Below are 22558 nucleotides of genomic sequence, written 5' to 3' on the forward strand. Positions count from 1 at the left end.
AAGGTTCTGAATATTAAATCTAAAGCTCTGATTAAAGCAAGTATTCACAGCCATGTTCCACAGCCCGAAAACCAAGTCCTTCATACAGCAGAAATGATGATACAACTTTTGCTGAAGCAGCAGTGAGAAAAGGATTTGGCAGGTAAATAGAAAAATAAAAACCCTCCACCTACATCCACCGCCTGAATTATGATGAAGACAGACTGCAGGTTAATTAAGAGCGGCAATCTCATTTTAGTGACACTACTCCAACATCAGGCAATTAGAAGCTTTTATAGTGTACCCACACCTAAATGCATGGTTACTTACACCAAATGGGATCATTCCATTTACTCTGGGGTATAGTCACAAAATCTGGGTAACACACAAGGTATATTAGAGAGGCAACGACATGATTCACTAAACCACACTTTACTTAACCATTTGCGCACTGTAAAAATGAAAGCCTCCCCTCTCCCGCCCTCCCCACAAGACAAATCACACACGAATAGTTTAAAAAAAAACAAAACAACAATAGAGTTGTTTCCAATTAAGGATCGCATTCACAAGTCAGGCAAGAGACCACTCATTATAACTATCAGTTATGATCACAGGTGATTATGTCCACATTAACCCTTATTTTCCTGCTGCGGTAGCATAAGTGCCTTAAGCCCACCACCAACTGGCCCTAAGCCCGCCACCAGGCCTCAGAACAGAAACTGGTACAAAACTTACAATCTTTTCCTCATGTATGCTATTGCTTTCTACAGGCATGCTGCTGGCATTGCTTCCTGAAGGCACAACACAGCCAGCGCAATGCGCCTGAGATGAAGGCATACTCTGCAAAGGTTAAGACACACAACACATCACACAAACCACAACGCTAAATGCATGCAGGGCAGAAACGCATTAAGACGTGATGAAAGTGAAACACCCGTGATAGCCATATATTATACCAAAATTCAAGTTAACAGGTAGAAAAAATCATACGCTTCTCTCAACGGTGTTTTAGGTTGAAGATTAAAAGTCAGGCTTTTAACCACCAGAGAACACTGTTTCACAAAATTACTTTTTATCTGTGAAAAAATACACCAACATCTTGCTGAAGGAAAAAAAAAAAAGCAGGTTACTGTTACTTTAAAATAGAAGTACCCTAATAAAGGAGAATGCTTACCAAGAAGTGAAAAAAAAACACAAAGCTTGAGGTAAAAAATAAACGACCAAAACCCCACTACATATAAAGCCCATCCTGATTAATTTTAAACAGGGAATCACAACATTCTATTGCAACAGATACACGTGGCAAACAATTAATTGATCTTCACTTAGAGCAAGGTAGTTTTCAAAGATTACCTCTTGACTAAGCAGAGGTCGGCTTTCAAGTGGGGTCTTCCTTTTATGTTCCTCTTTCACTGGCATTAAGGGTTTGAAAAACTTTGGTGGCTGAGGAGAAAATGCTTTAAAAGGGCTGGCCATTAAAGCATGGGAATTCTCTGACACAGCACCTAGGAGAAAAACAAAAGTATTGTATTTCAGTTTTTCACATCTTGACTGCAAGAGCATAATACAAAACAATGGAAGGCTAAGCCATGCATTTGGCAATTTGATGGCTAGACAAAGAATGGCAATATTTTAGTATTCAGCCACTGCTCAAAGCATGAGAGCGCTGAGCTCTAGAAAGGGAGATTCTATTCCTCTGAGGAGCCTAGAAATGGGAGGAAAGCAGAGATCAGCATTATCTGCCCCTTCTACTCTGAAGCTCCAGTTTTTCCCTTTTCATCTCAGTCATAAGAAGTGGGAATCATCCCTGACACAGAAACTAACAGCTTTTTGCTTCATTTGCCTTGCCTCTCCTCTCCTCACAGCCCTGCAGTTCTGCACTGGAACCAAGCCAGCAATCCTGCACAACTAGGATGATCAAAAAGGAAATCATAGGCAAGGAAGCAACGAATAAACTTTCAGATCCTGCTTTGCTGCTACCTACCTACAGTGTCTCTACCTACATCACCTACTCAGGAAGAGCAGGTTACAATTTGACCTAAAGAAAGTGAGGAATCTGTGACAGCTGACATGGAAGAGCAAATATCCAAAATCATGCAAAGAACCTGCAAAATAACCCTTCCCGCTTTGACAGAAGCTTCTTCATTTTCAAATTCATAAACTAATAGCAGCTCCTCCTTTCCTCTCCTCCTTCTGTTTTGATCCACATCTAGCTTGTCTTTGTCTTCCTCTTGTGTTTTTTTTTGGACACCCCAGTTTCCTATCCTTTCATAAATGTCCTCATGCATTTTTCCCTTTCTCCCCTATTTCCAGATTATGTTTAGCCGCTAAAGCAAGAAGCTGGAGAAAGCATTTAATAGAAGTGAACTGAGAAATTAACAGGAAGAGCACTGATATTTAATTTTCAGTTTAGTGCAGTAATGAAAAAAAATCACAAACATAGTTATTACATATATACTTCAGTCTCACCACTGCCATCTTTGCTCTTGCGAGGTGACTCTCTGGGTAAAGTACCATAGCATGATACATCTTGATAACTGGAAGAACAGTCAGATATATCTAGGTGACTTTCAGACCAACCCTAAGAAACAAAAATACATAAATATGCATGCTGATACAGGAAAACACGGAGAAATTAAACTCAAAAGTAGGCTTTTTTTTTTTTTTTTAAATACTTGGGAATATAAAGTTACTGATTTCAAGACAATTTTCTGTCTCGCATAGATGAATTGTTCATAATCTAATTAACTTTCAATTGAAAATAAATTAAGTTTTGCTCCAGCTTCATTTAACATTTCTTAAATTTCAATTTCTATCATTCTAATATGAAGAGCAGAGAACAACAAAAGATAATTACATCTTATTCAAGTAAGATGTAATTAGCATTTTCTAGATATATTACGTAAACATATAGTTAAAATACTGTTTCCCTTTTAAAAAAAATCTTAAATATATGTTGTTTTGAAGAGGAAAGAAATCTGAGAATATGTACCACTTCTTTTAGTGAGTTTCACATTTACATACCTTATCATCTTCATCACAGGCAGAAAGATCTAGTCGGCTACAGGATACCTACAATACACCAACAGACAGAATGACAAAATGCATCCCTTTCATTTACAAAATATGTCTTAAGGAGGCGTGATCATATAGTCCTGAAAACTTCTGTGTTGCCTCTTTTCAGATAAAATTACTTATAAGGACAGCTACATTCGTGCTATATGAGTAGGTGAGAGGAGAATGCATAAAATGCACACAAAATGGAAACTATCCTTACGCTACAAAAAAGTTAAACAGACTTTGATACAAAAGTAAAAAACGTAATCTGCATCATTGCAGCCATCATTCTAAACTACTTCCAAAACTAGAAGAGTTCTGACCAATCCTCCCACTTCCCTGTCAACCTTCCTCTCTTCCAGGATGCAAAGCTGTGGGGAGGGATTCCTATTAAATGACTGACTCTTCCATTCACGACTTTTCCAGAGGTTGGCTAGTCCTAGCGCAGAATAATCATTACCGTATCACATTGTGCAAGTATTACACCAGCACACGGACACCACTCAATTCATACTTATTTAACAGAGGAGAAAGGGTCCTTACATTGTGGACATTTGGAGTGCTCATGCTTCTGCGGATGTTTCTAGCTTTGGTGGAGAGCGCCTCTTTGACTGTGACTGCCTGCGTAGAAGAAAAGATCACATTAAAATAGTGCTGGTATCAGAAATAGACAACGTCACAGTCTCCTCATGAGAAACAATCAAATATGACAGAATCACAGATTCTCACGGTGGTTGAGGCTGAAAAGGACTTCTGGAGGTTATCTGTGCTAACTTCCCTGCTAAGCAGGGCCACCTAGAGCTGCTTGCCCAGCACCACATCCAGCTGACTTCTGAATATCTCCAAGGAGGGAAACTCCACAACTTTTTCCATGGCTCAGTCACCCATACAGTAAAGCATTGTTTCCTGAGGTTCAGACAGAACCTCCTTTGTTTCAGTTTGTGCCCATTGCCTGTTGTTCTGTTGCTGGGCACCACTGAAAAACTCCTTTTAGGTATTCATATGCATTGAAAAGATACCCCCACCCCTACTCTTCTGTGGCTGAAAAGTTCCAACTCTCTCAGTCTTTCCTCACTGGAAAGGTGCTACAGTCCCTTCATCACTGTGGCCCTTTGCTGGACTCCCTCCATGTCTCTCTCGTACTGGGGAGCCCAGAACTGGACAGAGTATATGGTATGGCCTCAACAGTACTAAGCAGAGGAGAAGGATCGCCTCCTTCATCCTGCTGGCAATACCTTGATTAACGCAGCTCAGGATACCACTAGCCTTCTTTGCTGCAAAGGCACATTGCTGGTTCACCTTTAACTCGGTGTTCACCAGGACCCCCCAGGTCCCTTTCTGCTGGGCTGCTTTCCAGCTGGGTGGCCCCAGCATGGACTGCTGCCTGGGGTTGTTCCTCCCCAGGCACAGGACTTGGCACTTGTTGAGCTTCATGAGGTTCCTGTCAGCCCACTTCTCCACCATGTCAAGGTCCCTCTGGATGGCAGCACAACCCTCTGCTGTATCCACTGCTCCCTCAGTTTATGTCATCTGGAAACTTGCTGAGGGAACGCTCCATACAGATCATTAATGAAGACTGATAAACTGCACCGGGCCCATTATTGACCCTTGTGGTACACTGCTAGTTTCTGGCCTCCAGCTAGACACTGCACTGCTGATCACCACCCTCTGGGCCCTGCAAGCCAGCCAGCAGTTTTTTTTTCAGTGTGCCTAATGACAGCAAACAGGGCTTGCATTCACAAATCTTAGCTTGCATACACAACCACCACCATTTGTATCTGAAATTCATTCTTTGGCCTTTGCCTGTTCAGGTTCCCCATTGCCAACTACAGTTACCATTGCTGGAATTATGTATTTCACAGAAGTAACTCAGTCTCACATTTACCTGTCCAATGTTCTCTCTCTAAAACAAACCACACCAACAAAAAACCACCACCAAGCAACACTTGATATTTAAAACACAAAACCACCCATCATCTCTACTTGGACTGTAATAGTTCAGTTCAAAAAGTGCAAGAAGTGCCTTTTCCTTACCTGTCTGAGTCGTTCAAGGCTCAAAATGTTCTCCACTTGCAGCACACCACGTGTATATTTCTCAATGTAAGTTTCACCATCAGATGTACCCTCATTCTCGCTCCTTGCAGCCATCAGTGCTAAGGTCTCACGATCTTCAATTTCTTCTGTAGCCTAAATTGAAAGTTACAGTATTTAAGTTTTTCAAATTAAAGCCTAGTGTTTTTAATGTGCTGATTCACTTATTTAGACCATCATGATCCACAAATTTTAATTTGAATCAATAATCCTTAACTTAATTAGCAATCCTAATTATAATCAATAACCTAGGACTTTTCAACACATGTTAAATGATGCTGAATGAAGAAGAGGTCATGCTTAGGAGAAATTTTGAGCATTTATTGTAGTCTGTGTACTTCTAGGAATAACACATATCTAACCTGAAATCTCCTGTGTTACAGATTGACTAATGACAGTGTTCCAGGCAAGTAAATGCAACTTCCTTACCAAACCTTAGACAGTCTGTGTGATTTCCCTAGAGTTTAAAGTGAAAGTAATACCATACAAAAGTGAGAATTACATGGTGAAAAAACTATTTACTTTCTTTTGTCCAGTTTACCTTTAAAATCTGTTAGAGCCCATTTTCAGTTTGTACAAGTTTTTGACGTAAAGTATATAGTTTATATTCCCATTGAACTAATTTTCCCAGCTATATTGTTTTCACTAACCTGAATATCCCTGAGTAGCCTCTTTATTCTCCCCGAAGCAGCTAATACAATTTCAAAACTAGCTCTACTACAAGAACTCGGTTTACACAGTAAAAGAGAAAATAAAATCCCCACAGTTTTCTACTGTTTAAGGTAAAAACGACCTCACCATTGAACAGCAGGATATGTACTTTGGCAAGTTGCCTCATATCAACAAAGTAGGACATTTACTTTGCTATCAGTACCACCTACTACAGTAGTTATTCTGTTATTTTCAGTGAATTTGCCAGAGAAATATTGTGTAATTTACCTTTGGTATATTGGATACTATTTCATAGGTCACTCCACAGGCATAATATATGTTTTTCAAGGATATTCTCCTTTTCAGGCTCTGGGTAAAACTCTACAAAAAAAGTAATTCTCAATTATTGTTTTGATGATAATTATTTATGATGTTCTAAGAAAAAAAAGGTTGCAGTGCAAAAATGTATTTTACCAAAAAAGCACATTCTCCAGGACAATAATTTAGTAAGCTCATTTTCAGCATTCACAATCCTTAGAGTACTTTTTAAAGCCTTGTAGTCAGTACAAAATGCTGTCAAGTTTAAACAGTAACAGTTTACTCCTGTTTTGCACTGAAGCTCTATCCTTGTGTCATAACTTGTAATTGAGGAACTGTGGCTGTAACAAGTCTCTAATGTGTGGACACCAACATTTCTCATTTTGTCAGCCACCTCTTAAATAAGCAGAAAATTCTTTTCGCTATAGCAAAGTGTAGATCTGATCTCTAGCCATAACTGGAAGAGCAGCCACAGTTTTCACTGTTATAGTCACAAACTTAGTGTGCTTCATTGTTAGACTAGTTAGCCCTTACATCACTAACTGTAAACTTAACTTTCATCTAATAAGGCATTTTAGACGAATGAAACTGACAAAGGAAAACATGCCAAATACAAAAAAAAGCACACACACACAAAAAAGCAAACAAACAAAATAAATAATCATAATTTAAAAAAACAGAATTCAGCTGTTCAGTAAGTTGCTTAGTAGTACAACAGGTGTTTTGTGTCCCACCCCTACTTCCCCCTCCTACTGCAAAATCTGAAGCAATTCTGAGATACACTCTTGGTCTCAATTGTCTGGGAAACAAAAATGAACATGATTTTAGAGAACATGTCATTGTCTAAACCCATGAAGCAGCAAAGCAAGGGGAACAGCAACCATTCTTGTTGCCCATGGAAACACCCTATTTGAGATCACCATGTAAAAATGGTAGAAAAAATATACATTTTGGTAGTGCTTGAAAACAAGCCTAGTTTGTAATTAACAGAGAAAATAATAAAGAGAAATGAAAAAGATGTATTGTGTTCACACTGAACATCTAAAGGCCCCAAAGCTACTGTCAGGAACAGAGTGGGCTACAGTAACCCTATATTAGATAAGCTACTGCAAACTCCTCAAAATCAATGAACATTTAAAGTATACAACCAAGAGGGTTAAACCACTTTTTTTGTTGTTGTTGTTGCAAAAGTAGTGCCTGTTACACTTTGAAACAAATCAGTTTGAAATATTGACAGGTCAAAAGGCTATACTAGAAGTGCACAGCATTACTGCAATCTATGCTAATCTGTTTTTCATTTGTTTTTAATAAGAATAGGAGACATGCAAAATGAAGCAAGCAGCTAAGAAAACACATTCATAAAATTAGGGATACCAAACAAAATTAGTAATAAAAGAATATATAAACTTATTACCTGTTTGTTATAAATATTGGCTGCAATCCTTTTCCGTAAAACCAGTTCCATTGCAGCAGGATGACTGAGCTGCACAGTAGTCTTCACTATTAAGTAAATCCTCTCATTTTGTGGAGTGACCCTGTTCAGGTACACTGAATCATGGACAGAAGAATCCCAAGCAGCAGTGGCTGAAACCTATGCAGACAAATCAAATGGAGAAAGGAAAGAAAAATCAAAGACTCAATCTAACAAATAATTTGCAATGATTTAATGTGGAGTAAAACAATTCTTTTATGAAAGAAAAATAAGTACCATTGACCAAAATGAATAAAACCACCTTTCATAGTAAGCAATCAGAAGCAGCACAAAAAAGGTGTTAAGATACCAGGAAACATGATAGGAAGCACAATCTCCTGCCCCAAAAGGAAGTTTTCACCAGAAGGAAGCAGAAGAGAGAACAGAAGCGATATTGGAGGAAGAAAGAAATCCTACTGCAGATGTACTGAACTTTACATTTATTCTGCAAATGGACTCTTAAGCATTGGCCTGAGATGGCACAGAAAGCAGAAAAAATACAAGTTAAGCTCCAAAATGTACTCAGAACCATTCACTTCCAACAATTCCCCTTTTCTTTTTTTTAATTTAAAAAGTAATTGTGTACTACAAAGAAAAAAGTTTTTTTTTTTTTAAACGTTAAGCTTAGCCTAGTCAGCATAGTAAAGGAAGCAGTTTTATGTGAATAATTAGGAGCCTACAAGAGGAATGATGAAGGGGCAAGGAAAGACGAAAAAAGGAATTCTGAGTTAGGTGGCTGAATTAGACTTTTGCCAAGAGCAAAGACTTACCAGCTCTACATTAAGGCAGGAGAGCTAACAAGTCATACCCTCTTAAATCCTAACCAAATAGGCCAGAAACTAAAAGCAGCACTTCTAATACAAAAACATAATCATAGTGATTAAATACATACAAGGAGAAAATAAAACATAAGAAGAAAGCTTTAATATAAGCTGCAGTCGTCAAGAAGGAGGCTTGCTAACAATTTACCTCTTCATCACTGTGTTTTATGATCGGCAGATAAAAGAACGGACTCCCATGCTCCTTTGGTAGTATTGAGTTAACTCCTGATGCATGGGGACCTATAAGTTGTTCATTGGCACTGAGGTCATCAGCTAATGAAACAAACATGCAAAGAATGAAATGGTTTTGCACCAAAGGATATCAATATATGGAGGCAAAGTTGTAATACAAGTTGTAACAAAATCCTACCCATATTCATAACACATTTAATCCTGATTAATCTTACTACTATGCATTATTTTGAAGATGGTTTCAGTATACAAAAGTGGGGAGGTAAGGCTGGACCAAGACTCCCTCTGAACATATTCTCACATGACCTAAACAGAATTCAGAACTACTTCTAGGTATTCAGGAAAGGAATTTACCCAGCCAGAAAGTTCCTGACTTATTCACCTGCCAGTCTAACCAGCTAATCTCTTAGGTAAATCAGTTCTGATGTATCAAGACAGACAACAGTGGTTCTGCTAACATTAGGCTTTTAATTAAACAAAAAAAGTGTTGTGCAATGATTCATAAACCTGTTTAAGTATCCTACTTGGCCTTCTATCTGCCAACCTCTGTTTTCAATGAAAAACAAAAACATTTCCTGTGAGCACAGAAGGAAAGAAGAGTATATATAATTTTTCAAAAGCAGTGTCTAAAGCGGGCATCGATGGGTTGCCTGTATAATCAAGCCTAGTAGTCCACTGAAGTGCTGGATGTGACTAGGCTTGTGAATCCTTCTCTACTTTATGTCCAAGTTTATACTTACAGACTTACTTCCTAAACAGTCCTTAAATATACCGGTAACTCCAGTCTCTTGCTGCATACAGTGTATCTGTGCTCTAAGAACATAAATCAATAGTCTTCCCTCATATAAAACTAAGTGTCTTCAAACGGACAACACTCAGATACTCTAACAAAATGCTTGTTATGCTCCTAAACACACTCTTAATTAAGCCATCTGTTTAAACCTCTACAGATTAGTCAGTGGAAGAGTTGGAAGATTCTCTATCAGTACTTTAATGACGTGTGGATTTATACATCAAAACGCACACAGGATTTTCCTGTCTGCCATTCCATTTAAACAAAGCTTGCTCTTTTATGCATTTTTCTGTTGTATAACCAATCCTTGTACTGGTATGTTCCCTGATTATTATCTTAATTTTAAAATAGTTGTACTTCACACACAGAATCAGAAGAAAGTACATTCTACAAGCCATACCAGACAGACAGTGCCATTGCCAGGACTTTTTTATGTCTTCTTAGACATTTAAGATTCACTCTTCCATCTACCAATTTATTGATGCAAACTAATTCTTATTCTTTTCTTTAGTTTCTTAATCTGTTGTTACAACATACCATTCAAATCAAGGAAAAGGACGGGTATATGTGTTTCCATTCCTGCAGGTGGAATCCTGAAACAAAAACTGCTGTCAATACAGAAGGCAAATACAAACCTAAACTAATCTGGGCAAACAGTTCTCCATGCAAGTTTTGTATTAACTGTGACCAATGACTAAGGCTATCAAAATTTTGATGGCTAATTAGAGTGCCTGTGTTGCACAATGTTGTGTTTATTTCCACATGTAGCTAAATGTAGTGCTTTACCAAAACTTAATTCACACGCCACAGTGCATTACAGTTTTAAACATCTTGCTCTGTTTCTTATAAAATAAACTAGCTGTAGTATTCTTACACATAAAGGTTAGCAATCTTTCAAACAAATGGATAGCAAACTCCTGGCAAGACATAATCTTTATACCAATAAATATACTTCTAGCTACATGATCACAGCATACTTCAAGTGAGTAAGGGAAAAAATATCCTAAGTTTGAGAGGAAAAATTATCACTACATCATTCACCCAATGAAGTAGAGATATTAGGCATTATCAGAGACATCAGTGTACACTTGATTAGAGCTTTTATTTCTTGTCCACACTTCAACAAATTTAATGTTACATTTCTAACTTTTCAAAGTCAGTTTCAACAGCCTTACTTAAAACACATATTGAAATGAAATTAAAGTTATTAGATATGTTTCTTCTGCTCCTTTTCAAATTTTCTTTTAAATGAGAATTTCTTCCTTCCTCACCCCCAACTCAATGAAATGATGTGTTCTACAATAAATTTTTGAGCAATTGAGCCTTTTTTTCGAAGGGAATCAAACTACAGGATAACTTTCTCAGAACTAAAAAAAAAAGTCAAACAGTATTCAATTCAAAGGCATTGTTCAAACTGTGAAAAGTTATCTCAAAAGTCCTTTATGTAGTAAAGGAACAAGACAAACACTCATTACTTTCAAACAAGCACCTGACCTTCTAGCCTTATGCCAGCTCAGTGTAGTTGGAGGTATTAAAGGAAAACCTAGAAGGCTATAAAACATCTTAAGATTTTTACCTTTTAGTTTGCAACGTTCATGTAAAAAAAGCTAACAACTCCAATGTTTTTTCTGAACTTACCAATTTGCAGGGGCACCGGGAATTCCACTGCCTGGTGCTGGAACAAACACCGCATTCCTCTCTTCCGTCAGCCCTACCCACTGCTCTACCAGCCGGGTTTCTCGTTCTATATCATCCTCAGATTTTTCTACAGTGAAAGAGGGTAGTATTATAAGACACATTTCTGATGATATGGGGAATAAAGTACTTACGAGAGAGATTTTAAGTTTCAAACCTTGCTTATTGCTGATCTTTTGAATCTGCTCATCTAAGTATTCTCTGCGTTTTATCAATGCATCAGACCATCTTTCTCGTACACAGTTTAAGTCTTCTTCCTAACATGGGATGAAAAATGGAAGTTATTAGGCTGTGTGGTTAAGATCAAATGGCAGTAAAGTTTGCGACAGTTTCATCAGAATCGATATTAAACAGCTTTCATGATGCAGAAAACTTTTTTCCCCAAATAACATGCATACTAATTAAGTACCTCATCACCCATGAACGGAAGCTTGTTTTCAAGTTTCATATTCCAAAAGGAGGAAAAGAAAATGTGACTACCTCAGCTGCTGAACAGAATTATACACCAAAGACTAATTACCCACAGAAGTGGCAATCAAACTTTTTAATCGCATATGGAATAGGAAAAACAGGTATCATCAGTTGATCATAAGTTCTCCTGAAGATTAGACAGGTCAGTATGCCCTCAAACCTGCACAAAATTTCATTGCTAGCAGCTGCTATCAGTGCAATTAATTTCTCATGCAAACAAAACCGATCATGCAATCATGCTTTGTGGTATCACAGAAAATCTGGTTCATTCTTCTCTGTGATTTGTCAGGAAGCGCATAAACAGCCCGCGAAAAGTTAGTACCTAACTGGTATTTTTGAGTTTGCTGTAAAACCTAACCCATTATTTTATGGGATGTCAGCATTCTCACCTAACTGGTTTTACTTCCTTAAAAGCTGCCTACTAGAAATAAGACTTCAGTGTAAAGGTCTGCCATGTGCTTTACATTTTTAGGTATTTCTTATCCTGGCCCTTGCCACCTTTTAAATGATTCAAGTTTTCTAAACTGTGACTGTCCTGTATTTACTTATCACACAAGGAGCCAGGCTCAAGGTTTGTTGGTTTGTTTTCATGTAGATGAGCTTAAAATAGAAAAAATGCTTCACTGAACTTCTGTATTCCCCACACTTGCATCCGCCACTCACTCTCCCACTAGCATTTCAGAAAACTGCACAACTTCAAAGGTTAAGACGTTTTCTTTAGAAAACAAAGCAAAAAAGCCCAATGCTGTATAATTTGGTTGAGAAAAACTTGTGTAGCTGCAGGGTGTTTTTTTTTTTTTTTTCTTCCCTAAGATAGTCACTGGAAACTATTTTCATTTTAAATTAAAGTTTCTAAGCTTTTATTTACGTAGAAATTCATGTAGCCAGTTAGGAGAGCTGACTGCTGAGTAATTGAGAGAAGAGCACACTGTAAGAGTATAAAGTCACATGGTAAACTGAAATAGCAGTGTTTTATAGCCCAGGTAGCCTCTTAAATGCACAGCATATATTTCAAAGCTGCTTTTGCTTGCACCAGTATGCTTGTTCATTGGAAAGTTGCTGGCTATTAGCATTAGCTGTGCCCCATGCCACAGGATTGACAGCAACAGCAGCAATACCTGGTAACTATCCATATCACCACCATCCTCCTCCTCCTTCTGGTAGGAGAAAATACATTTTGTAAAACACAAAAGAACATGCATTTTTCAACAGAAAAATCAAAGAATTACCCCAAACCATGAGTACAAAAGCATCTTGCCACAAACAAACTTGTAAAATGTTAGAATTACAACACTCAGATAACCAAAGTCTTATTAACAGGTAGGATCAGATCTTTCTTCAGACTACAGCATCTCACCCATGATTTTAGCAGTTACATTTAGTAAAAAAAAAACAACAAACAGTTCGTAGAATACAGTGCCAGGAAAAGGACTTAGCAAGCATATCATCAATATTTTCACTTTACAGCTTCATCTGTACTTAAGGCTAGAATTACTTGTGGTTCTGAATGTCTGAAAGCACCTTGCTTCCCTGGGTGACCTGTTCCACTTGTTCTTTGCTATCACTGTTAAAAGGATGCTTAATCTCCCATATGAATTCATCTAGTAGGAGCAAGAAGCCATTTATACTTCCTAAGACCTTTTTCTGCTAGCTTAAACAGTCCTTTTGAGTTCAGTAACAGCTGTTTCTGATACTGATCAAGTAAACTGCTTGAAAAGATAACCAGTATCTCACTAAGACTTCCAACTCTTTTTTTTTTTTCCTCATTCCTTTCCCCTTAATTTTCACTGTCCCACAAGGGACAGAAACTAACCAAACTAGTAACCTAGTATTAATTTCACCTCTACAAGCAAAAACTAAAAACAACTTCCACATACCTGCTGTCTTGCATATACCTAAATATTACACTTGGTTATTTATCAGTTATACATTAGGTTACAAGCATAAAAAAAAAAAAAGCAGATATAGCACCCTATGCTCACATTATATGTATTAGACTCAAACAAATGTAAAACAGCAAAATTAACCTATCATGTACCAGTGTGTGAACTAAGGTCCCAGTGTGTGAACTAAGGTCCCTTTTGGAACTCTGTTGGGCAGGGTCTACAGCAGCAAAGCAAAATCAACAGAATAAATCAATGCATGATAAAGTAACTGTCTTACCTGGTAGCTGTCTAAGCCCCTTTGCAATTTCGTTGATCTGGCAGTCACACCACCTATGGAGACTGAAAGAATTGCTTCTACCATGAGAGGCAACGTTCCCGAATGTTGTACAGGTTTCACTGTCACCTGAACTCTGCGAGAATGACCCTGAGCAGGAAGGCAGCCAAGAGAGAAAGAAAGGCACAGAGGGAGAGAGAAACAGAGAGAAACTAAGAATAACATTAAGAATCAATGTAAGTATGAATTAAACAAGACGAAAAGACATACCTGCCTAAGCTGGAAAATCCCCCCTGTGTTTACATCCTTTGCCTGATGGAGTTCAACTGCAGTATACTCTCCCATCTCATTCAATTCTTGTATGGAAATCCACATTTCTATTCTTCGTGTTACTTCATTCCACCTAAAAAGATATACCAACAAAACTTAATGCTTACCTCACTGAAGTGATTTGCATGCCACAGGTATTAGAAAACCTTTGGAAAGCTCATAGAAGCATTTTATTTATACCTGTCTCTCAGTGTCCTAGTTTTAGCATGAAGAGAATCAACTTCCCAAACAGAGGTGCCATTGCCTGTACATCTGTGACCCCACACCTCTATAGCAAGAGCTCCTTCTGAAATGAACTCCAAAAACTCCTCTGTGACATTCACCACATAGTCCTGGAAATGAGAAAAACTTGTATCTAATCAAATGAAACAACAGCATCTCCTCAATTGGTTTGTAAGGACACACCAAACAATTATGTACTTGCATGGCTCAACCATACAGTTTGGATGATAAAGTTTGACTCTGGTCAACAGAGTTGTGAAACGAAACATCTCAGCAACTACTGCTTCTGCATACTGTGTATCATGCTTGAAATTTTCCATTAAGACCACCTCACAGCTCCATTACGATTTTTAAAGTTACTGAGCTTAACAAACAGGTATATAACGATGTCATTCTATAAACTATAGTTCCCCTGTGCATATTAAAGATGACATTTAAACTTATAAGACCACGGCTGAAAAGAATGTTTTCATTTTGCTGCATTTTGAAGAGGTGATGAAGTGAAATATTATAGCACTTAAAGTATGTCAAAAGTCATTATTTATATGACTTGATTCCCGCCATCTTCCCCCAGGAAAAAGGAGGCTTAAATTCTAAACAGCTTAGCTCAAACATGCCATCCCCTTGATAATACTATTTCATGCAAAAAATAATTACCTTACAGTGAGAGAAGGTCACTGTAAAATGAGCATCCTTGCTCTGAGGTGGAGGCACATCTGGATCTACCACTGGTGCTGCTACTGTTGACTCACATTGGTCCCAAAATGTGTATTGACAGAAGACAAAGTTGGAGAGATTAGGTGGCAGTCCGGTTGCTTCTTTTATTTTTACCTGAGGAGACAAGACAGATGCTCTCATGGTTACTTCTTCTACTGTAAACTATTTAAAATGAGGTATTTCAACCAAAATTATCAACAGCTAAGAATTTTTAAAAGATAACTCCAATTGCTTTCTAAAGATGTCCATACTTGGGAAATCTGTATTTTGCATATACAAAAGTGCAGATGCAAGGAAAACTGTTACAGGCATCTCACTAGCCCACCCATACACATGCTTTCTTTGAGGTTGATACACTTGAGTGAAACACTTTTTAATCACAGAAAAAAATGAAATCCAGACGCTAACCATAGATACTACATTAGATAATCAAACAAATCACAGGAAGTGGATATATGGAAAAACTGTTTCCCCTTCTGTGTCTGCCAAGAAAGACAGTCCTTGTAATGTCAGTATTTGTGATGTAGACCTGTATGTACCAGAAGCTAATGCTACTTAATTCAGTCACAGGCAACCACAGCCAGTTAGACTGACATACACTGAACTGGAACCAAGAGTGGTCTCTCTCTTCTCCTTAGAAAATTTTCTCCTTTCTCTTTAGAAAATTTTAAGGAAGCAATAGCTTAGTACTTTACATCAGACCGACTACATAGTTACAAAGGTCTGAAACTGTTAAATCCATCATGTGTTCTCACTTACCCTGCAGGAGAGCTTTTTTGCTCTGTGAATAATTTCTCCATTGTTATCCGTGACTTCCAGACTCCCACTCTCACTGGAGTTCTCAGATGAGTCATCTCCCTCTACTACACGTTCTGGGACAGACCCAGTGACTCGCATTACTTCAACATGCAACCGCCCTGCAACCTAAGGCAAGACAAACACTAAGAACCTAAGCAGAAAGGATTTAAAGACATGAAGACGGGAGATATCTAACTCCAGGAGGTGAGCAGAAACTGGCAACTAGCACTGAACATTAGAACTGAAGAGCTCACAACCATCAAAGGAAAAGCAACAATGACAAAAAAGAAGAGAAAGGAATAAAAATAAATTGTTTGCATGCAGAACTACTGAGCTTTTTAATTCATACACTACAGAAGAGGCACACAGCATCATGACTGTGCATCAAAACTTCAGCATGCTGGTTTTTGCTCAGCTACCGAAATCGATACTACGAATTTTATTCTATTTTAGTGTATGGACAACTTTAAACACTTAAACAGAAAACATATATATATCAATTTGCAAAGCAGTTATTCATTGAGAAACAAGTCAATAAGCCTCATTTGCTCATTAAAATATGGTGCATATTACTAAGTCGCCCAGCAAAAAAACATGTTACCGATGAATGAATGAACATAGGGATGCACAGGTATGAATGCACACCCCGGCTATACGTTACGGCACTATCTCACATTACCTCCCCCTGCTGGCTGATGATGGGCACAGCATACTGCAGCTTAACATCATAGAAAAGGCACTCCAAAAACACATTTGCCACGCCAATTAAGTTGTGATTCTCTTGTGCTTCATAAAAAGGATCACCTCTTTTGCCAATGAGCTTCCTTATCTGTATTAAAGAGCACAGAAGTTATTTCAAAAACTGCAAGCATTAAAATTAAAATTAAATAACTGCATAATACAAGATCATGTCACAAAACCTAAGTGACTACCATTCTTTTCTGTTCGTTCCTGTTAACACAAGCAGAAAGGGACTGGGAGCTATCAAAAATGTGTAATGAAATCTTTGAGATGAGACATTATATGATCCTTTCTTTACTACAGTAAATAGTAATATGACCCACATTTTTTAGTAATGTCAAGGCAAACCAGACTTTACCATCAGCAAGTACAACAGACATTGCTTTCAAGAAGTTTCACCTTACTTTTCTGCTCTGTTTACTCTTTTTAAATGAAAGAACAAATCATCTCCAGGATGAATAGCTGGTCTGGCTGCTGCTAGGACAAAATGGAAGGTGCAGGATGACTCCTGCTTAATCCTACAAGTGTTCCCAAGAATCCTCAAGAGCTGAGATCATGTCTGCAGCATTTTCTATACGAGTACCCCGTAACACAGCCACAAAGAATTCACATGGATTCTGGGCATGATATGCACACCTCAGTGGACATGTTAGCTCCTTCCCTTCTCCTCTTTCATCTTCAACACATGTATTTGACCTATGTGCTTCTATGTAGCATACAGAACACATGCATTATGCCCAACCTATGCTATGGAAAGAATAATTCTGCCTCAGGAAGACACGTTAATGTATTGGAAGGATGTGCTATCAGTTCTTACTAAAGTCAGCAGCAAAATCATTGTTTTCTTCAATGGGCACTGATGAAGTGCTTGACCTCCCCTGTGTTACAACTTTAGAGATTCACAATGCCCTGTCCAAGGCATGGAACAAAAGCACGACAGTTGTTCAAACATATTTGAGAATGATTCTTGATACAATTAATTCAGGTGCTCCATGTCAGCCATAAGACAGTAAGGTATACGTCCTGTGTACTTCTACCTTAATACTTAGAGGACATCTTCTGGAACACCAAATCTTACATCTGTCTCTTGCCAGTAAACAAACAAGCTTTTGACAAGTCTTACACTCATTTCTAAAGGCTGACCTGTTATTTAAATTCTTAGGAAATGCCAGTTGGTTTTGACAGAGATACTGATGCAGACTAAATATCGATTTCTTCACTGCCTTAAGGTAGGGGGATATACAAATGAGATTATAGAATATTTCACATTTTAAGATCAAGTTCTGCCCCATTTGTGTGTTCAGCACCTTAAGCATATCTAAGCAGTGTGAGCACTCTCTTGTCATCCTAGCTAGCTTTGACACAAACCACATTTTAATCATTGTTTCTAATGCTGTTTGCTGTTTCAATTCAGACTAATGCCCGTCTGCATGGCAGCTGTATTATGGCAGGTAAACATAAGCTCTTACTGGTATCATGAGTCACTAGCTCAACACACCGGAGAATACAACTTAGGATAAGATGTAGCTCTGTTTTACTCTGCATGGGCATTTTGTTCACAGCTGTTTGGTTTTTTTTAACCATAGTGCTGTATCCTTCAATATACGAAGTCATTGCACTTTATCTATACAACATACTACAAGGGGTTAGAAGAAAAACTCAGTCTGTGATCTCCTTCAAAAAAAGAATTTAATACCTCAGGAATTTTCTCCTTCCACTCTTGATAGAGGTCTCTCATGTCAATCAATTTGTTCTCTAGTTTCTCAATAGTCCACACTTGAGTAGCTTTTCCTTTTCTTCTCACTTGAATAGCAGGCTCGCTCACTATTGCGCCCCTCTAAACCAGAGGAAAAAATAGTCACTGCAGGAAAGGTGCAAGCATGTAAGTAGTTTAACCTTTCACTCAAATTGTGCTCTTAAAAAGGAATAAAATAAAGAGCATACAGCTTCCTTCTGTGTGCCAGCCATAGCACCTTTGTCCTCAAACAGAGCATACCCTATACATCCCTGAAGATCCAGACCTATTTGTTCATTCAGACAACTTTCATTCACACAGGATCATTAACAACGCTCTCAATCAAATCACTTATGACAGGTGTATTATTTTAAGTGCTATTTATAGCAACACTACTAGAAAATCCTAAGAAAAAACATAAAAGGATATTTAACAGGAACTGGTAATTTTTGCAAACATAACTAAAATGCAGCATTCTACTTAGGTTTTACAGCAACAGAACACAAATGTCTGCTCACAAACCGCAGGCACATATCCCTATTACTACACACTTGAAAGAACAGGAGGAGCCATACTTAATGCTACAATCCCATTTTTATCTTTTTCACTTTCAATACAATTAAAATCACACAGCACCCATGTTTTGCCTACATATAATCCAACAAAAATAATATTTTATGGCCTTAATTACATCTACACATTTTGAATTAGACATAAAACTATTTCATTTTCCAGCACTGTTTGTTATTACCTTTTTGTTGGCACTGAGGTTTTCAGCAGGGATTTGAAGTGTTACTTGATAATCTGTTAGCTTACTCATTTCTTCTGCTAAGAAGTTTGCTTCTCTCACCAGTGTATTTGCTTTCACTATCTGCTCTCGAAGTTTAGCCAGGCTCTGTCGAAACAATTCATCCCTGTGGTGCAGTGGGTAACATGAAAAATACACAGAAACCTATTTCTATTATTGGAAAGCTGCAAATAGAGGTGCTAATAAAGACTTTTATGAAGCAAGAGTAAGGAGAAACGCCATAATGCACTATGCCAGCAAACGCAAAACAGTGTTGGACAGCTTTATTGGGGAAGAACAATGATCACATATTAAGCAAATATATTATGTATATGCCCAAATAATTAAGTAATGCCCAAATAAAAGGGCACAGTACTATGACAGCTGTTTCAGTGATAATTTGTTAAAAGCCCTAGGGATATTCTTAACTTTCAAGAAATGAAATAATTGCAGCTGTCTTTGCCTTTAATCTGTAGTCATGTTCCACAGAAACTACCAGTCCCAACATGTGATTCATCTTGATAAAAACTGCTTTTCCTCGGATCGTGATGTTGGAACCTGCAATCACTGAAGGCCACAGCTTTACGTTACAGCTAGGGCTCTGCAGTGCTTCCCAGAAGTCCCCGCATATACTTAAGCCATCTCAAACGTGAATATTAAAAAACACGTTGAGTCCTATTTACCAGAAGCACCTTTTACCTAACAGATGAGTAAGCACTGGTTAAAGCTCCTGCACTCTGTACAGTTAACAGTCTCTGGACAAGTTCCAAGAAGGTTTCTAAGGCCTGTCTGAGCAAATCTCTTCTAACCTAAAACCTGGCAAACCTGCTATGACACATACTATACCTCCACCTGCAATACTGTGTGATACATTCTCACCTGGGGATCTCATCTTTATTTTGCCTTTTAAAAGTATCATGGTCATCTTCTGAGGAAATAGGAAGTCCCCCTTTCTGCCTTTCCTGTAATCCCACTTACTGTGCCCCATTATCTTCTGCATAAAACTCATGATCAAATTTCAGATTTTTCAGTGACCAGAACTCTCTTGTATGAATTTTCTTCTTTTCTAGGAAAGTCCTACTAAAACCTAGTATATGTTGTGTACATATACTTCTCATTTCCATGAAATATACTACATCACAGACAACCCTTAGGAGGAATAAATTTAATTAAGGGTCTTGCTGTGAATACAGGCAAAATTTGCCTATTTGCTTTTACTCAGATAAGCTCAGATCTTTCACACATCTTTATTGTACAAACCACAAATTGCTGTTAACATACCTTTTAATCCCCAGAAGAATTCTTCCTGAGTGGTTATCTTTTTTCAAAATATCCCAAAGGAACAGCCTGGGTAATTCAAAGTGCACTCTGATTCTTCCCTGATACTGTATCAAGGTGACAAGCAACTAGCAGCCTTGGCAGGCAGCTCTGAATTTTAGTGCCTTAAACATGCAAAAACGTGCACCTTTGTCGCTCCCCTCTATCTGGCCTAAGTTTGCAATAATGTTGGGTTTTGCTGGATCTTAAATAGTTGGTATCATTAGCAGATTTTAAATCCACTTTCTCCTTATCTGCTCCTGGTGTTACACATAAAATTCCTTTCCTGTTCCCTCTTGCTTCTGTTACCCAGGCTGTCAAGATTAAGTGAGTAACTCTGGCCCCTTGGGGTGACAAATTCCCCAGACAGCTCTAATTCTGGATTCTCCCAGAAAACGAAGATAGTCGAGAATTACTCACTAAACAGTGCTTAATGCTGAAAGTACGCTGCACCTGCAACCACTGCGAGACAGCTGCCTAGCTTGAGAAACAGAAGCACGCTTTGATCTCTAAGTGTGTTAAGAGGCATGGGATTCAGCTACAGCCAGTCCCTTCCTTGAGTCAGGAAACCTGCATCTGGCTACCTTTGTCTGGGGATGCTCCCACACCAATCTCTTCTTAGCTAGATCATTGAGAAAGGAATGGTTTAAGACTATAAGGAGGACTTAGGAGTGGTAATGGTAGCTCAACCAATTATTATGGGTAGTTCTCTTTACCTTACACATATTGCAGTTGTCTTTTTCTGCAGCTGTGGCAGCATCCTTCCAGAAACATAGCTAAAACCAACATGTTTCACACCGGATTTTCTTAATTTTTACTACATACAACACATATGGCAAGCTCCATCAGGGTATTAGTCAAAGCAAATATCCACCGAACATGAAATACTGAAACAACTGTTAGCAAACCTTTAAATCTGACACTCATGAAGAGTCACTGCAAGTCTCTGGGATTCCCAGTGCCAGGTACAGAATGCTGACTCCAAATGAACTAAAGCTCTGCTCCAGTACACCCCCATCCCCACTCCAACAGATAAATTCGTTCAAAGTTACAATGGATTTACTTCATGTCAATGGGCTTTAACTCTGCATATCAGGTATCATCTGTCTTTCCACAGTCAGCATAAAGCTAGAATCAACAAACCCTGTAATGTGTTCTAGCTGATCTGACAGATACAACCATGTGCTTAAATCTGATGCTTATCAAATTCCTTCCACTGGCTGATCTGTTAGAGCTCAGCTCCATTAGCAATGGCAACAGAACAACAGCTAAAACTGCACTCATTAAATCCTGTAGAACCCAGAGACTTGTCTCTTTCACATGTTCTTCACATTGAGTTTTCCCTTGTTTTCTGCACTTTTTGCCCTCTGGCCAGTTGGCTGGCGAAAACCCTCTCAGAATTTTGTGCCACGCTTTTACAAAAGAAATCCCTCAAATATATTTCTTATTTAGTAAGACTCAAAACTTTTTGCTTTTTTTCCAAAGCTCAAGACTCTTCTAGATCTAAAAAAAAAACCAACAGAAGTTATACCTAAGAGATATATAAAGCATTCACCCATGAAGTCCAGAGCCAGAATGCTTGTCAAAAACAACTTCGAACAACTACTGAGGAGAGAAGGCTGGTAGAGTCCTTAGCCTTGATACCATTCCGGATTCTCATTTTTATGTCATTCCATGGTCATGGCATGGGGTTAATTTTAAGACAATCAGTTGCAATTTATTCTTGTCAGCTCTCAGTGACAGGCAAGAAGGTGCTTTTTTTGTTGTTGTTGTTTGTTGCTGCTTCTTCCTTTCTGTTGCATCTTTTATAGGTATTGCTTCTTTAACCCATAAGCCCAGTTTTCATCTCTGCTACTGAAATGGGTCATCAATGGATTTCTTGATGGCCTTGCTGTGCTTAAAGCAGTACTGAGCAGCAGTGATTCTGAGCGGAGCGTCTTTTGCTTCACATTCCTTCTGAACCACTAAAACAGCCTGCAAATCACAACCATGACTCTGCAATGCTTTACATTCAGTTCACAATACAATGATTCTGTTTTTAGCTCTTACGGGGGCAAACAATTATTTTAATTAAAGTTGAAACAGAGCAATGCTTTTCTCCCTATGCTTGCCACGGAAAACATTTTAGTTGTCATTGCTGAGTGTGTGAACAGATTGCTTTTTTTTTTTCCATGCCAAACTTGGCAGAAATTACAAAACAAAAGCTCGCATA

The 22558-nt window shown here is 38.2% G+C and overlaps 1 protein-coding gene across 6 annotated transcripts in view; it reads right to left on the minus strand.

Moving 5' to 3' along the window:
• KIF13A (kinesin family member 13A) overlaps positions 1 to 22558 on the minus strand; it is a 126278-nt gene that overhangs the window by 10123 nt on the left and 93597 nt on the right. For 3 of the 6 annotated variants that reach the window (XR_013947566.1, XM_080582712.1, XM_080582709.1), the window contains 21 exons: positions 18994 to 19156; positions 18204 to 18344; positions 16446 to 16595; positions 15728 to 15892; positions 14909 to 15082; positions 14210 to 14361; positions 13970 to 14102; positions 13703 to 13849; positions 12658 to 12696; positions 11226 to 11325; positions 11012 to 11138; positions 9911 to 9966; positions 8537 to 8661; positions 7511 to 7687; positions 6067 to 6159; positions 5071 to 5223; positions 3580 to 3657; positions 3004 to 3051; positions 2449 to 2560; positions 1333 to 1484; positions 715 to 819 (listed from right to left, as the gene is read on the minus strand). Coding sequence is in view for 5 of the 6 variants with exons in the window: in XM_080582712.1 (XP_080438838.1) it covers positions 715 to 819; positions 1333 to 1484; positions 2449 to 2560; positions 3004 to 3051; positions 3580 to 3657; positions 5071 to 5223; positions 6067 to 6159; positions 7511 to 7687; positions 8537 to 8661; positions 9911 to 9966; positions 11012 to 11138; positions 11226 to 11325; positions 12658 to 12696; positions 13703 to 13849; positions 13970 to 14102; positions 14210 to 14361; positions 14909 to 15082; positions 15728 to 15892; positions 16446 to 16595; positions 18204 to 18344; positions 18994 to 19156 (2590 nt within the window). In the remaining variant the exon portion in view is untranslated. The remainder of the gene's footprint in view (positions 1 to 714; positions 820 to 1332; positions 1485 to 2448; positions 2561 to 3003; positions 3052 to 3579; positions 3658 to 5070; positions 5224 to 6066; positions 6160 to 7510; positions 7688 to 8536; positions 8662 to 9910; positions 9967 to 11011; positions 11139 to 11225; positions 11326 to 12657; positions 12697 to 13702; positions 13850 to 13969; positions 14103 to 14209; positions 14362 to 14908; positions 15083 to 15727; positions 15893 to 16445; positions 16596 to 18203; positions 18345 to 18993; positions 19157 to 22558) is intronic. The other 3 variants (XM_080582710.1, XM_080582711.1, XM_080582713.1) reach the window with 3 other exon arrangements.

This window comes from Anser brachyrhynchus (assembly GCF_964034855.1).
Source record: "Anser brachyrhynchus genome assembly, chromosome: 2".
In the NCBI taxonomy this organism is placed as follows: domain Eukaryota; kingdom Metazoa; phylum Chordata; class Aves; order Anseriformes; family Anatidae; genus Anser; species Anser brachyrhynchus.